This window comes from Chenopodium quinoa, unplaced genomic scaffold (genome assembly GCF_001683475.1).
Source record: "Chenopodium quinoa cultivar QQ74 unplaced genomic scaffold, ASM168347v1, whole genome shotgun sequence".
Lineage (NCBI taxonomy): Eukaryota > Viridiplantae > Streptophyta > Magnoliopsida > Caryophyllales > Amaranthaceae > Chenopodium > Chenopodium quinoa.
Window position 1 is genome coordinate 8,620,860 of NW_018742418.1, and position 14,607 is coordinate 8,635,466.

Consider the following 14,607-nt stretch of genomic DNA (forward strand, 5'->3'; position numbering starts at 1 on the left):
TTCAGCCTGACGAGCCAGAAAAGCAGTCTCGGCAGGATGGGTCATATGCCAATGTAGGTCGTTAGGGTCCATGGACCACTCCTCAGCTTCGTCCTAGTTAATGTTAGGATCAGCATGGAAAGCAAGGCGTCGAGCTGTCTGGAAGCCATTGTCAAAACCCTCGTCATATTCATCTTGGGTGTAGATTTTGATTTCTAACAACCTCCGGGCAGCCTCAAGGTTAGCTTGAGTATTGGCAGCCCCTTCGCTCTAAGCCTTCAGCTGGCTTCGGACATCATTCAGTTCATCTTGGGTCTGGGAAAGCTTGGCATCTTTGCCTTCCAGCTCAAGCTCAGCCTCAGAGAGGTCCGCGTCCCGAGCTTCCAGCTCATTCCTAAGTCACAGGATCTCAGCCTCAAGCTCAGACTGCCTCTTGTTAGATTTGGCTTCGGCCTGGCAGCCTTCTCCTTGAAGTCCTCGACCATCAGACGCCGAGTCTCCACCTCCTGCTGCACCCTTTGCTCAATATGGGCCTTGAAGCTAGGCATGTCTGCAGCCCCGTACTCCTTGACCAGCGCTTGACCTTCATCTACCCAAGGGAAGACGGTCTGCTCCAAATCTTGGCAGAAGGTCCGGAAATTAGCAGTCATGGCGTCCAGGTCAGCTCTAAGGGCAGTGGCCGCATCTTCGGCATCTAACCTCTTCAGTTCAGCAATCTTTGCTTGGCACTCAACTTCCTCGGCCTTCTTGGCCTTGGATTTCAACTCATCTCATCTTCATAGCCAAGAAGTGGTTATGAATGACCTGCAAAGTTGAGGAGCAATAATTAGCCGAAGTATAAAAAAAAAAAAAAATTAAGTGAAAAAGCTTAAGTACTGAAAGATATACCTGCATCAGCAGCCTCTGATTTTCAACAAAGGGATTCGGGACCCTAGCAAGTGGTTCAGATGTGCCAGCGGCAGCCCCAATGGTCTAAGCCCTGGCCTTCTCCAGCTCAGACATGCTAGAAAGGTACGCCGGGACACGAAGACGTTCTGGGCATAGTCCGAAACAGGCACCAAAGGGGCAGAACCGAACCCCATCTCTGTAGACTGAAACGTCTTGAAGGATTCAGTAGCCGAAGTTGAAGGCATATTGACATTCTTGGCCTCCTCAACTCTCTTTTCCTCCTCGGCCACCTTCATACCATCAGCATCTAGACCCTTCAGGTCTCCAGTCAAAGTTGGCACTTCCTCGTCCACGGGGTGGACAAGCAGTGCATCAGCTTCCCTCTGAACCTCATCAGTAAAAGGCTCGACCACGTGCCGAGGAGAGGAGGGAGGAGCCAAAGTAGAAATTTCAATTTCTTGAGTCTCAGGAGAAGCTTCCTGTAGAACCTCATCCTCCCTAAATGCCTCAGGAGGAGGAGTCTTCGTCAAATTATCTCCTTCGGCATGGACCTCAGGAGGGGGAGGAGTCTTCTCTTTCCTCTCCTCTGGCTTGTCCACCTCAAGCCGAGGTTTCTTGGTAAGAACAAGGTCTTGTTAAAACTGCCCTGTTAAAAACAATCCTTCTTCTCTTTGAGCTGGACATCCATTCATCTGAAGACTCGTCTGAAGAGGATTCTTCTTCAGCCGCCTTTCCTCTGTTTCCTTCTTCTTCGTCAGACTGCAGTAGAAGGAATAGGGGGGCAAAGAGCGGTATGAGCACCAAGTCAAAAACAACAAAAACAACAAACAAAACAAAAAAGAAAGGCAGCATCAAGACAAGTCCAGAAGGCTCACCGAAGTCTTCAACAGGCGTTCGTTTTCAGCCACCCCTTCCTCTTCTTCAGCTTTCTCCTCTTTCGCCTAAGGATCAGCAGTAGAGGTAGAAGGCTCAGCTCCGCATCTAGAGGCCTTGGCAACCCTCGCTGCCCTCATAGCAGTAGCAGCAACAATAACAACCTGTTCTGCAGGGCTCAGAAGGAAGAAGGGGTCACGTTTCTTCCATCAGACCTTCTGCGCTTCGCACTAAGTAGTGTTGACTATCTGAAGCTTAGTTTTGCGCAAAGAAAGGGGCCGGTCCGATGACTCAGTTATATTAGGAGCGTTCTTCGTCACCCGCCTTGCAGCGTTGATCCCGAGTCGATTGTAGTTAATACAAGAATTCCCCTCGTGCAGCACTAAAAAGCCGAAATTCAAGGGTTCGTCAGCACGAAGAAAGAAAACAGTAAAAGAAAGAAGAAAATAGCAAAGGCCTTCGGCCCCAGCCGAACTCCTTACCCCCTTGGTATATTTGGCTGAGGCCGACAACGGCAAGCATCTTTTCCAGGAAGATGTAGTGGTAGCAGGGCAGCCAAGTTGTGGGCACTTGAGCCGTTCGGCCCGTGCCCCTTGGATTCCTCTTCTTGCCGAAGAGAGTGAAAACATCCTTTTCATGATCATCGAACTCGTCAGGACCAATGCTCCTCATCTGGGGATCAGGCTCGCTCAAATACCTTGACCCTCCAAAATAGTTCGGATGGTCCTCTTTCAAAGGCGCCCGAACCCAGATCCATTGGCCCCGCCAATCCTTGTCCGAAGTATCATTCGGCCAAGTGGTGAGATGCCCCCTTTGGATCTCAATCCGCCACCAACCAGTGCCATGATATTCCTCCGATTGTTGGTTCGGCACCAGTTTGTGGAGGTTCCGAAAAACATGGAGGCTTGACGCAAAGCGATAAAAGAGGCACACCCAGAGAAACGTCATCATCCTTCGGATGCTGGCGGGGGTTAATTGGCACAACGATATGTTGTACCCGTTCAACACTTCAATAACAAAGGAGTGCGGAGGGAATCGAAGCCCAAATTGCAGTTGCCGAGTATACAACTCGATGTACCCAAGGTGAGGACGGTGAATCCTATCTTGAGTTGTGGGCATTCGGCACCAATATCCATCCGCCTCCATTATGCCGTAAAATATTTCAATTTTCTCGGCAAAGCGGTAGAGGGGGTTCTTGTCCACCCACCAATCATAAGGAGGGGTGGTCATCAACACAAAATTCTCGGCGACGTTTCCCCATTCCCTTGCTCCAAGGGGAAAATCCCAAGGTTCGGGCTCCTAGCTCCCGCCTTGGCCGGAGGTGCTCACCTCCTCCGAATCTTGGGGAGGCGCAAATGACATCGGTACTGCAGGAATCGCGGCTCTGCTAGTAGAAGCTGCTGTCGCAACCTTGGGACGAGGGTTGCGGCCGCTCAAAGGCGGCATCATCTCCAGCGGACAATTGCGTCGCGGAATCAGCTTAGGAACTTCCTCCTCCTCATCGACCTCCATAGGTCTCTTTCCTTAGTCTCGAGCCATTCTAGTTAGTGGAAGTTCGAGAAATTGAGAAAAGGGGGGTGCTCTAAAAATCAAAGAAAACCAAAGAAATCGAAGAAAATTACCTTTATCAGAAGCGGAATTCGCCGATCTACGAGTCCGGAGCAACGAATTTCAGTTTCAGGTTTCAGATTGATGAGAATATACAGAAAAAGGAAAGCGGGTTAACAGTAGTGATTAGCGAAGAACGAAAGAGAATTAGCAAAGAAATAAGGAGAGAGAGTGGGGTGAGTGGCTTAAAAAAGCTTTTCGGAAGTGGAATTTTAGGAGTCCGCGCCATTAAAACCCCCACTAACTCCACTTCAATGCAACCGTTAAACACTTCCTTAATTAATTACCCACTAAACCTTCCAACTTCCCTAATTACTCTCTAAATAACCGTTATTGCCTCAATAACTACCCGAATTCAAACTCTAATTAAATCGTTTACTTCACTCCATTTTGCAAGTCAAACCCGGCCCGTCATGTTTCCGAATCGGATCTGGGGGCCAAGTTGTTTGGGTCCAATTTACTTCAATTGGGCCAGTCCATAAATGATTTAATTACAAAGCCCAAGGCTAAGGTTCAACTCTCCAAACTATGTCAAGTCAGCTAAGGCCCGGTCAACGTGGAAAGCTCACTTGATTCACGACCCACTTATCTATTGAAAAAAGGTATAAAAGCCTTCAATCTTCTCTCTCTACGGATATACACATTAAGCCTCAAGCAATTAATATTCTTGCATAGCTTTCTGTCTCTAAACACTGTACTGACTTCGGCATTGGAGGGCTTTCCTCGGCAACACCCCCGAGACTAGTTCACGTGTGTCTGCTGTGCTGGAAACTCTCGGCCTAGTCATCACTTAGACCGAGATCAGTCTTCAGCTCGTAGAAAAGGACCTTGCCGAAGGTCCTTTTGTTTTTATCCAAAACAACTTATATATATAAGTCTGAGGGGCTGTATTATATTAGATTAGGTTGCATATAATAAATCCGTTGTATTACGTTCAGTGGTTGTAATTTAGGTTTAAGATTACCTGTGTTTATGTTGTTATCTTCTCATACCAAAATGACGACTTATTACACTGAAAGAGTATTCCTATACAATGAGGACAATGAGATGGGTAGTATGTCACGTGTTATGAGAGAAAGAATATAAGGACGACATCCATATCCATTATTACCCTACCAAGATAATAGTATGCATCCATTCTGTCTCCGGCCGGTTCCTATTGTAGCTATGTACCTATTTGCAAAAAAATTTATATCTATATACCTATTTGCAATTTTTTAAATCTATGTACCTATTTGGAATTTTTTTTAATGATTTTATTAATTTATTTTAGCAAAAAAAGTTAAAGTTAGTTTTCTTTATATATTATGTGACTTTCATAATTGTATTTATTCTAATTTATATTTTCGATTATTATAAATTCTAATATATAGCGTGTAGGACTTTTGTAATTATGAGCATATATAAGATTATTAGGGTGTTCATTAAACCTTAATTATCAACATTATTATTTTTTTTGGATGAGAAATCGACAAATTAACGTTTAATGTTGATTATTACAATGTAGGTAGTTGTCAACTTATTCTTAGTTAATTAAAAATCAACATGAATTAAGAAAACACCTAACCACGAGTACATTTTTCATTGAATTACATACTCACATTAACAAAAATTAAGCAATCAAATTTACAAATTTTAGGTTATATAATTCTCTCATGTATAACATTAATGTGGTGCGTGCTATAAGTTTCTAAATTTATCTACATAAATCATTTTATGTGGACACTGTTGCCACTGCACTACATCACCCCTTGGCTAATATATAAAAGATATACAGAGTACATTCTTATATTCTACAATTTCTTACAGTAAGTTGCTCCATACGTTAGTCTCCTACCTTTTTGTTATTAATATCTCGTGCATTAACATAATCACTCTATTAATAAAATTAAACCGAAAAGGTAGTATCCACTCGTACAAATTTTCTATTTTACAAATAAAGACGTCAAAGAGTTGACCTATGTCTCATCCCACGTAAGAACACCCAACTCCACTAAGTTTTGACTATCCTTAAATGGCAAATTAAATAGACGTCAAATAGCTGACTTTAAGAATTAAGAAAATGTTAAATTATTGACAATTAACTCAATAAAAAAAATTTACAAAAACAAATCCTACCTAATCAACACAGAAGCACCAGCTAAAGTGGAATTATTATAAATGTTTCAAAAAAATAAAAGTGGAATTGTTACAAATGTAAATTTAATGATTGTAAAACTACCAAATTTTCATATACAAAGCAGGTAAAAAGCCATAAAAAATTTTGAAAAAAAAAGCATAAATTTTAGCTTTAGCAACTAGCTAGTATTAAATCATGTTGTTAATCATCAAATAAATTGCTTATTTTTGGCTTTATTAGAGAAGCAGAACACCAATCCCACTTAATTCCTAGCAAACCCATTAAGCCAATCCATTTTGTCTCCTCATTCTTGGAATTTTTGTTAAGATCCTAAGTATATATACCATTTGCAACTCATTATCTTCATCATTCATCTAATCTTCTACATCTTTCGAGCTATCAGAAAGCTTAAGAGTTCCGAAAACTACTAAAGTCCTCGTAAAGTGATCAAATCATCCACAAAGAAAGCAAAATGTCAAAGGGAGGACTTGAAGCCGGTGAGACCTCTAAGGGTGCTGCTAGTGCAAGTCGAGGACTATCCATCCTCGACTTCCTCTTTAGGGTAGTCGCAGGCCTTGCTACCCTTGCTAGCGCGATTGCTATGGGCACAACTAATGAAACACTTCCATTTTTCACTCAATTTATCCGGTTTAGAGCTGAATATGATGATCTCCCAACATTCACGTAAGTTTATAATTTGACCATCTTAAAAATATTATGTAGTCTTAGCTAGTCATTTTTGTTTACAAACATAATATGTACATGCACATGACATGATTTTTTTTTTCTTTTACTCCTATGAAGGTTCTTTGTGGTGGCAAACGCGATTATAACAGGTTACTTGGTGCTTTCTCTTACACTGTCTATCTTCCACATCATTCGAAGTGGATCTAAAGTCACCAGGATTGTGTTGGCCATTCTTGACATGGTATTACATAGTTACTTCATCTTTCGTAATGTTTCCTTCAGTTTTCTGATACTTCTATTGTTCATTCTGATTAATATCCTAAGCATATATTACATAGAAAAACTTGTTAGAATATAACTCTAAGAAAGTTCAATTTTTGCGTTTGGTGCTTCTTTTAATCACTCTTTTCCTTTCGTATATAGCTTGCATTGGGTCTATTAACATCAGCAGCTTCAGCAGCAACAGCAATTGTATACTTAGCACACAAGGGCAATGCTTCGGCCAATTGGTTCGCAATCTGTCAGCAGTTCAACAACTTCTGTGAGCGCACTTCTGGTTCCCTGATCGGCTCCTATGTCGCAATTGTCATGTTCGTTCTACTTATCCTCTTGTCAGCATTTGCTATCTCCCGCCATCATTAATTTGCGTTACACCTCAAGAACTGAAATGTATATTTTCATCAACTGTTATTTTGTGTGTTGATTTTTACTTTTCACTGTTTTTAATTTGAGACAGTATAGTACTGTAAATTGTGAATGTATCTCGAACAGAATGGTCTTAGTTTGTACTCTAAATTTGAATATGATTATTAATCAAGTGACTCTATAATCATTTTCAATATATCATTGGAAAACAAGCTAAATAGAACGTTATTCAGCGAAAAAAGTCAGGCCAAATAATATTCAATATTACAACAACTATCATATGTACTGATTTTATGCTGCAGAAATTATGGCGGAGTTCAAACAGAGTCCTCTGTCTTGTGAGGAGCTTATGCCAAGAATCCCAAGAGATTGTCTATTGATTTCAATGTCTTCTCATAGAATACATATGATTCGTATACTTTAGGTGTTCGGACATAGTAATCAAACTGCATTATTAAAATAAAAGTAAGATCAGCATTGAACAATCAATTTTAGAGATGCAAATCAAAGATAACAGAGAAAAATATTGCAACAATACACCCATATTTTAGATGGCCCATTTGTTCTGTATTAGGAAAAAAAAAGTTATGAGGATGACATTGTGTACTATATAATTTGATAAGATAAGTTAGATTTCAAAATGTCCATTGTAAATAACTATTTCTCACATCACACATTTCACTTATTCCGTATGTCCTGAATTACTCACTTGCCAATGTATGTACTGTTCTAAATTCATTACCTCTTATAATGTAATCCTAAGGAACTTACCGTTGAATTTATGATTTTTAGCTTTTAATATATCATTCCAACTTGAAACGTATACGTGCTAGTATAATTTTTTCCCTTACATTTATGACCTATCATCATATCGATTTAAATGATGTTAAACTCTTCAAGTATTTTGAACTAATTCATCATAGGAGTCGCTCTATCAATTTCAAAGTCCAATCTTAAGTATATGATACATATGTACATTGGTGCCTACTTTCTGATTAGTCATATTTGTATGATATAATATAACATTAATATCCACAATACTGTTAATTAATTAAACTATTCATTGAATATTTTATGAATTGTGATGAGGAAATACAGAAATTATAACAAATAAACAAGATAGAATCATATTACCTCAGCCATATTATCAACTAACTCATTAGCAGCATTAACATAATCATCTCTTCTTCCTTCAGGAACCATAACCATAGCACTCTTCATATCCTGCTTCAAATAAGCCTCTTTTAGCCTTATGTAAAATATAACATACCTCCATGACATGGTCTCCAACATATGCCTTAAGCTATGAAGCCCCTCAGCTGTATTCTTAATCCTAGCCACCGCGTCCTCTGGTGATAAACCGGGCTCGAAAAACCGCTCCCAAATAAAAGAACGGGTGCCCCATTTCATTTCCTCAGCTTGTGCTTTCAATGGTAAACAAGCAGCATTAATGCTCAACCCTCCTAGCAATGTTGTGACCATAAATTTTCGCCGTTGAGTTTGGTTTTCATCATCATCGGAGAGCAATGATCGAATTGCCGACGAATTATGGGATTGGTGGTGGGTGTAGGGTGGTGATTTTTTGATCTTGGTTTGGAGTAAAGTGATGGTGGGATTCAAAATGGTGGTCATGGTTTGCAGTACTAGTTTGAGTGCATTTTGGATAAGGAGGATACAAATTGTTTAGGCAAGTTTTAGTGATGAATGTTATTCTTGCCCTTTGGTGTAATTTGGACCTACGGTTTTGCTAACGTGGCATATGTTATCTATAAGTACTCTGTACTTGGGCTTAGTCATTATACAACAGTCTTTGCAGTTGATAACAAAAATATGATATTGGCCCAATGTGATTTTATTCACCCATTATTAGAGTAAAATTAGAGGTGTGAAAATCGATCCAACCCGACCTATAAAACCATATGTTTTAAATTTGTAATCGATATGATTTGTCTCGAGAATTACAGGTTTCAAACCTGACCTGTAACCAACTGTTCAACCCGAATTCGAATTTGATCCAATCTGAACTTAACCAAACATCGATTTGACCTGACATGAACTTAACCCGAAACCAATTTGATCCGACTTGAACTCAAATCAAACCGGTTTGGCCCTACCTGAACACAACCTAAACAAAAATTGACCTGATAAATACCTGATTCAATCTAATATGTTTTGACCCGAATTGATATTAATCCTACCCGATTTTAAACCGACATAATTTCAACCCAACAAGATTAACAATCAACCTACTGTCAAGAAAACAATAAAGGAAAAAAAAAAAGACAGATTGATTAAAAATGTAAATCTATTCCGTGTAGTCATCCACAAAAATCTTCCTCCTCCATCGATCCCTTACGATCCAATGCTTCATCCTCATGCAAATCCATATAGTTCATATCCTTCCTAACTCCTTCCAAGCAATTTAAAATAATAATAATAATAATAATAATAATAATAATAATAATAATAATAATAATAATAATAATAATAATAATAATAATAATAATCCTCTATACTGTGGATTAAAACACTTGAAGATCAGTTTCACATGGAAAAGATTATATATATTGTTTGTGTGTTTCCTATTTTTGGGATACATATAAATACGAGTGTTATCTCTCCTTTTGATGAATTCATTCATACGGAACCTAAATAAAAACCTACCCTCTAAGATCTGAACATTTCTTGAACAATATCAACCTTCGAGCTCGGGTACACGGATTACGGAGGTCGTTGTGTAAAACTTGGAAGGCGTGCATCACTAGGAGATCTGTACCGCTCATTGTTATAAAATTCCGTTTTAAATCTTACAATCTTACGATTTTGCGATTCATGTATGTCACACGATTCGATTTACGATTCTACCTGATTTTTACATATTTCTCTTAACTAGAGAAATCCTTACTAGTTTAAAACATGCCTACATAGTTATTTATAAATATATATTTTATTGTCAATTGTTGATTGCTTAATGGGTAAATTTTTTATCAATAACTAGGTTTCAAAATCATAATTTAATTATATTTAATTAAATTTAGATATGACGTCTTAATTATGCATGTCGATAGAATCTTACGATTCTACGATTCGATTTTATGATTCGATTCTAAGAGCCCCTTCCGATTCAAAGTAGAATCCCGATATTAATAACTTTGGTACCGCTGGTGGCGTATTTCGTTTCTAAGGCAGTGAGTTCCAAACCACGGCACAACCGAAGGAGGACAGATCTTTGATTTTGAGTACAGCGAACTTGCACTAGGGAAGATTTTAATTTGGCTAGTGTTTTTCATGGAATCAACAGGTATTTTTGCAAAAATAATATGTATAAAAAATAAGAACAAGATCAACAATCAAGGTGTTGTAGTGTAATTTATTGTACGCTAAAATAACGAGGAGACAAGATAAGAAAAGGCAATAAAGGAAAACAAAAAGACGGATTCAATAAAAAAAAGTAAAAAAGATTACAAAGTTGCAAGCAGCACACTTAGATTGATAACAACACACAAGAACAAAAAGCAAATTAAGGCAGTAACGACTAAGGGTATGGTGCATACATATAGTTTTAATTAAAAATAATACAGAAAAGGTGTAATAGCTCCATCAATGGCCCTTAGTTGTTGATAAGATGAGATTACTTGATTTTAACAACATCGAATACAGAAGTGGCCACAGAAGTATATCCAGGCTTAATGCTGGAAGACGCCTCAGCTCCAGTTTTGACGTTATCAATGGCATGACTTGTATGGCCGGGAGCTTTCAGAAGGTTTTCTTTGATAGTGTCCCATCTATCTATGTTATCTTTAGGATAATCTTCAGCGGGCCCAACTTCCACGTAAGTCTGAAAACAGAAAAAATGATACCAATTCAATGTTTACGTATGTAATACTACATATATATTGATAAAAGCAAACCAGGCCATACAATAGATAGCTAAGACATTTACCTTGTTTGCGTTTCCATTGCCCGGTGTGTACCATGCAAAGACCCATGCACATTCAGTCGACCCACCCTTTTTACGAGGTCCAACATAAACTACAGCCCCCATTGAACCATCATCACCTTGATGCGTAAACTTGGCAGATGTGCTCGCCTTAATTTGAGGAGGGTACTCGCCCAAAACACTACCAGACCAATCTTTCGGCTCCTGGAATTCAATGGTATCCTCACCAAAATTCATGATAGAACATTTTGTAGTTGCCAGACCACCACTATTAGTTGCCAGACCAATCTTTCGGCTCCTGGAATTCAATGGTATCCTGCCTCTACCTCTTTTTCCATCTCAGCTATAGCCTTTAAGTGTGTTTCATTCATCTTTGTTGATGATCCCATTTTTCTTATTATTAGATTTTAGCCTGCAAAATTCAGGCAAACCACCACAAAGTTAATAATAATAATAATAATAATAATAATAATAATAATAATAATAATAATAATAATAATAATAATAATAATAATAATTATTATTATTATTATTATTATTATGAGAAGCTAAAGTACCTTACTTTTGTAATTCAAGCTAATTTATCAACTTTAATTTGATTTGATTGTTGGATTGATGAAGAATGCTTCTGCACTCCATTCTTATTTATAGCCTTAAATTTTAAGCCCTGGATTAGGGAACTTACTATTCAATTCATTAAGACAATGACTAAATGTCATAACGTGCTAATGATGGCCGGTGCATCGCCAGCTCTATTAAACTAATTAAATATGTTATTATTAGTGATGATAAGCTTATGAAATGTTGTATATTGAAGGGGACAAGGAAGTTTTAAAACATTAAACTAGTATTTTTATATATTGACTTTATAGAATAACTTGAAAGTCTTTGTGTTTTTTTTCTTTTCAATTTTAACAATGACGTGTGCATGATTTGTATTCCGCGAGAACGATGACATATGTTGAAACTCATTTTAACCCACTTGTGAGTATCCCACATTAGAAAAAGAGGATAGATAGTTTTACTTTTATAAGGTAGAGGAGTTACTCATACTATTGCAAATTGATTTTAGTATGCCATGGGATCTCTTTAGCCTTGTTGGTAGACCTAACTCTCCTCCTCCTTGTTCGTATTGCCCAGGCCCATTTTATTTTATCTCAAAATTTAACATGGTATCAGAGCCCTGGTTACGAGTCTCTTCTAAATTGGGTATTTAATCACTACTGGATAAGGTTTTACCTTGACAAGATGTCCAACTCCTTAGAGGATTATTGATCTGTTCTTTCCAAGTTAGCTCTGAATTTCTAAGGACACTCACAAGTGAGGGGGGAGTGCTGAAACCCATTGTAGCCTTCTTGTGACTATTCCACATTGGAGAAAGAGAAGAGATGGTTTCACATTATAAGGTAGAAGAGTTACTCCTACTAATGTCAATTGGTTTCCGTATAGAATCTCCTTAGCTTTGTTTGTAGACCAAACTCTCCTCCTCCTTATTCGGGTAGTCCAGGTTCATTTTATATTATCTCAAAATTTAACAACATAAAATTTTCATTTTAAAAATACAATTCGCGCCAATTGTTGTCTCTAATTCTCTATAATAATTTAGGTAGACTTTTTTTTTATATTTTGAAACTGATGTTAAGGTTGAATAACCCAAAATATTATTGTTATTCATAATTGTTTACCAGATTACCAATTAATAAGAAGTAAAAAAACTAATTAAGGGCTGGAAAATTTAGTTTTTTTTTTACTACTACGTATATAGTATTGTGCGTGAATATTATATAAGGGTGAATTTCGTTTTTATAATATCGTGCTTGTATTTACCATAAATTATACGAAGTATAACGTATAATTAAAGACTTTTAATTCAGATGTCGAAATTTTATATTAATTTTTATTTCAAAGTCAATAGTTTATGATGTTGAGTGGAATGGTTGTAAAATGTCAATACTTGTCATTCTCTGTATACGTTACAACCCAATGATCCAATCCCACTACAACGAATACCAAAACGGTTCAATTCCAATTTAATTGATTACTACATCTAAGTAGACTTCTTTTTATATACCAAAAATTTTGTATGTTATATTTTATTTGTAATTATTATTATCATTAAAAACAACACATATCTACAAAGTCATCCGAGTTACAAGAAATTAGTGTAGAGTCGAGATACAATCTGAGCCCCCACCCCTCTAGCTATAGCGAACCCGATCTTGCTGATGAAGATGTGAGCAGCTGCACAAGCACCTATATCCTGAGTCCTAGCGAACGCCTGAACCCGCTTCAGCAACGCAATAACATCCTTCTCTAATTCCCCCAATGAAGAAAAGGAGAAAGGAAGAAAACCATAGCCAATAACCCTACAACGCGTCCCATACTTGCCCCGCTTCCGTTGAGCATCAACCGACACAACACGACCAGGAACGAAGTTAGACAACCCACATTGTGTGAAAGGAGAAGACCCCGTCAAGTAAACACACACATTAAGGCCTCTGTCCCAGGATTATTATTATTAATATTATTATTATTATAATAGAAATTAGTGGGGAGCCGAGATACAATCTGGGCCCCCACCCCTCTAGTTATAGCGAATCTGATGTTGCTGATGATGATGTGAGCATCTACACGAGCACCTATATCCCGAGTCCTAGCGAACGTTGGAACCCGCATCAGTAATGCAACAACATCCTTCTCTAATTCCCCCAATGAAGAAAAGGAGAAAGGAAGAAAACCATAGCCAATAACCCTGCAACGCGCCCTATACTTGTCCCGCTTCCGCTGAGCATCAACCGACACAACACGGCCAAGAACGAAGTTAGACAACACTAGTAGAAAAATAGAAATGAGCACCGCCAAAAAAAATAGGCGGGATTGAAGGAAAGAGTTTTCGCACCGGTTCAAACTGAACCGGTGCGAAATGTTGTTATTAACACCGATTCAAACCGGTGCGAACAAAAAAAAATAGAGGGAAAGAGTTTTCGCACCGGTTCAAACCAAACCGGTGCGAATTAAAAAAAAAATTGGGCGGCTTCCCTTCTTCTTCTTTCTTTCCTCCTGCTTTTCATTATTTTTGTTTTCCCTCCAAAGTTTTCATTTCTCAGCGCCCTTCTCTTGAATCCACCACCTCCGAAGTTTTCTTAATTCTCCATTGAAGCGGATTCTGAGCTTTCTCACGCTGCACCTCCTTCTCTCTCTATATCTCTCCTCCATTGAAGCGCGCGTCTCTTAATTCTCCATTGAAGTGGATTCTGAGCTTTCTCACCTCCATTGAAGCAGTTTCGAGGTAAGATTTTTCTTTGTCCTTTTTAAATTATCGAATTCTAATTTCGCAATCTAGGGTTTGTCGCTGATTTGATTTTCAGTTTAGTAATTTTAGGGTTCTTGTAAGCTTTCTCACCTGCGCGCGGGGCTCCCCCTTAACCACAACGGACTTTTTGTCACGGCAGCACGGCCTCGAACAGTCGACCTGGTGTCTGGTGACCTTGCCTTTCTGGTTTCCTTTAATGCCTATTGCTTGCTTCCTGTGAATTCCTGTGGTTGTGAATGTTGTCTTTCATTGCTGTCGAATTGTGATTTGTGAATGTTGTCGAATTGTCTAATTGTGAATGTTGTCGAAATTGTCTAATTGACTAATTGTGAAGGTTGTCTTTCAGTTTTTGTCTAATTGCATTTGCTGAATTGCTGCCTCACTGCCTTGCTGCCTGACTAGTGACTTGATGTCTTTCTATTTTTTTTTAAATTAATCATTGCGGTACTGCCTTATTGTCGTATTGAGTTATTGCTAAATGATAATTGCTAATTTGATTGGGAATCTGAAATAAAATGATATATAATCGTTGTCTTGTTGAATAATTGATTATTT

At 38.3% G+C, this 14,607-nt stretch overlaps 3 protein-coding genes across 3 annotated transcripts; 1 reads left to right on the forward strand and 2 right to left on the reverse strand.

The window, feature by feature from the left end:
- The first annotated feature begins 5,826 nt into the window (after window positions 1-5,826).
- Window positions 5,827-6,838, forward strand: LOC110712845 (casparian strip membrane protein 1-like). Its single transcript, XM_021891301.1, has 3 exons — window positions 5,827-6,151; window positions 6,272-6,395; window positions 6,578-6,838. The coding sequence occupies exons 1-3, from the start codon at window positions 5,940-5,942 to the stop codon at window positions 6,794-6,796; spliced, it is 555 nt and encodes a 184-aa protein (XP_021746993.1). The 5' UTR covers window positions 5,827-5,939; the 3' UTR covers window positions 6,797-6,838.
- Window positions 6,839-7,000: 162 nt separating this feature from the next.
- On the reverse strand, window positions 7,001-8,531 carry LOC110712835 (photosynthetic NDH subunit of lumenal location 2, chloroplastic-like). Its single transcript, XM_021891290.1, has 2 exons — window positions 7,934-8,531; window positions 7,001-7,245 (listed from the first exon to the last, which is right to left on the reverse strand). Exons 1-2 carry the CDS (start codon window positions 8,429-8,431, stop codon window positions 7,147-7,149), a joined length of 597 nt encoding a protein of 198 aa, XP_021746982.1. The 5' UTR covers window positions 8,432-8,531; the 3' UTR covers window positions 7,001-7,146.
- Window positions 8,532-10,048: 1,517 nt separating this feature from the next.
- Window positions 10,049-11,356, reverse strand: LOC110707439 (jasmonate-induced protein homolog). Its single transcript, XM_021885456.1, has 3 exons — window positions 11,302-11,356; window positions 10,743-11,151; window positions 10,049-10,637 (listed from the first exon to the last, which is right to left on the reverse strand). Exons 2-3 carry the CDS (start codon window positions 10,974-10,976, stop codon window positions 10,431-10,433), a joined length of 441 nt encoding a protein of 146 aa, XP_021741148.1. The 5' UTR covers window positions 10,977-11,151; window positions 11,302-11,356; the 3' UTR covers window positions 10,049-10,430.
- Window positions 11,357-14,607: the final 3,251 nt, after the last annotated feature.

Bases quoted from the DNA above. Each gene is read 5' to 3' on its own strand.
- LOC110712835 (XM_021891290.1), bottom strand. From the start codon at position 8,431: ATGACCACCATTTTGAATCCCACCATCACTTTACTCCAAACCAAGATC. The intron at 7,246-7,933 runs GTAATATGATTC...TTAATAATGCAG, and splicing joins TAGTTGATAATATGGCTGAG to TTTGATTACTATGTCCGAAC.
- LOC110712845 (XM_021891301.1), top strand. From the start codon at position 5,940: ATGTCAAAGGGAGGACTTGAAGCCGGTGAGACCTCTAAGGGTGCTGCT. The intron at 6,152-6,271 runs GTAAGTTTATAA...ACTCCTATGAAG, and splicing joins GATGATCTCCCAACATTCAC to GTTCTTTGTGGTGGCAAACG. The intron at 6,396-6,577 runs GTATTACATAGT...TTTCGTATATAG, and splicing joins TGTTGGCCATTCTTGACATG to CTTGCATTGGGTCTATTAAC.
- LOC110707439 (XM_021885456.1), bottom strand. From the start codon at position 10,976: ATGAATTTTGGTGAGGATACCATTGAATTCCAGGAGCCGAAAGATTGG. The intron at 10,638-10,742 runs GTAAATGTCTTA...TTCTGTTTTCAG, and splicing joins GCAATGGAAACGCAAACAAG to ACTTACGTGGAAGTTGGGCC.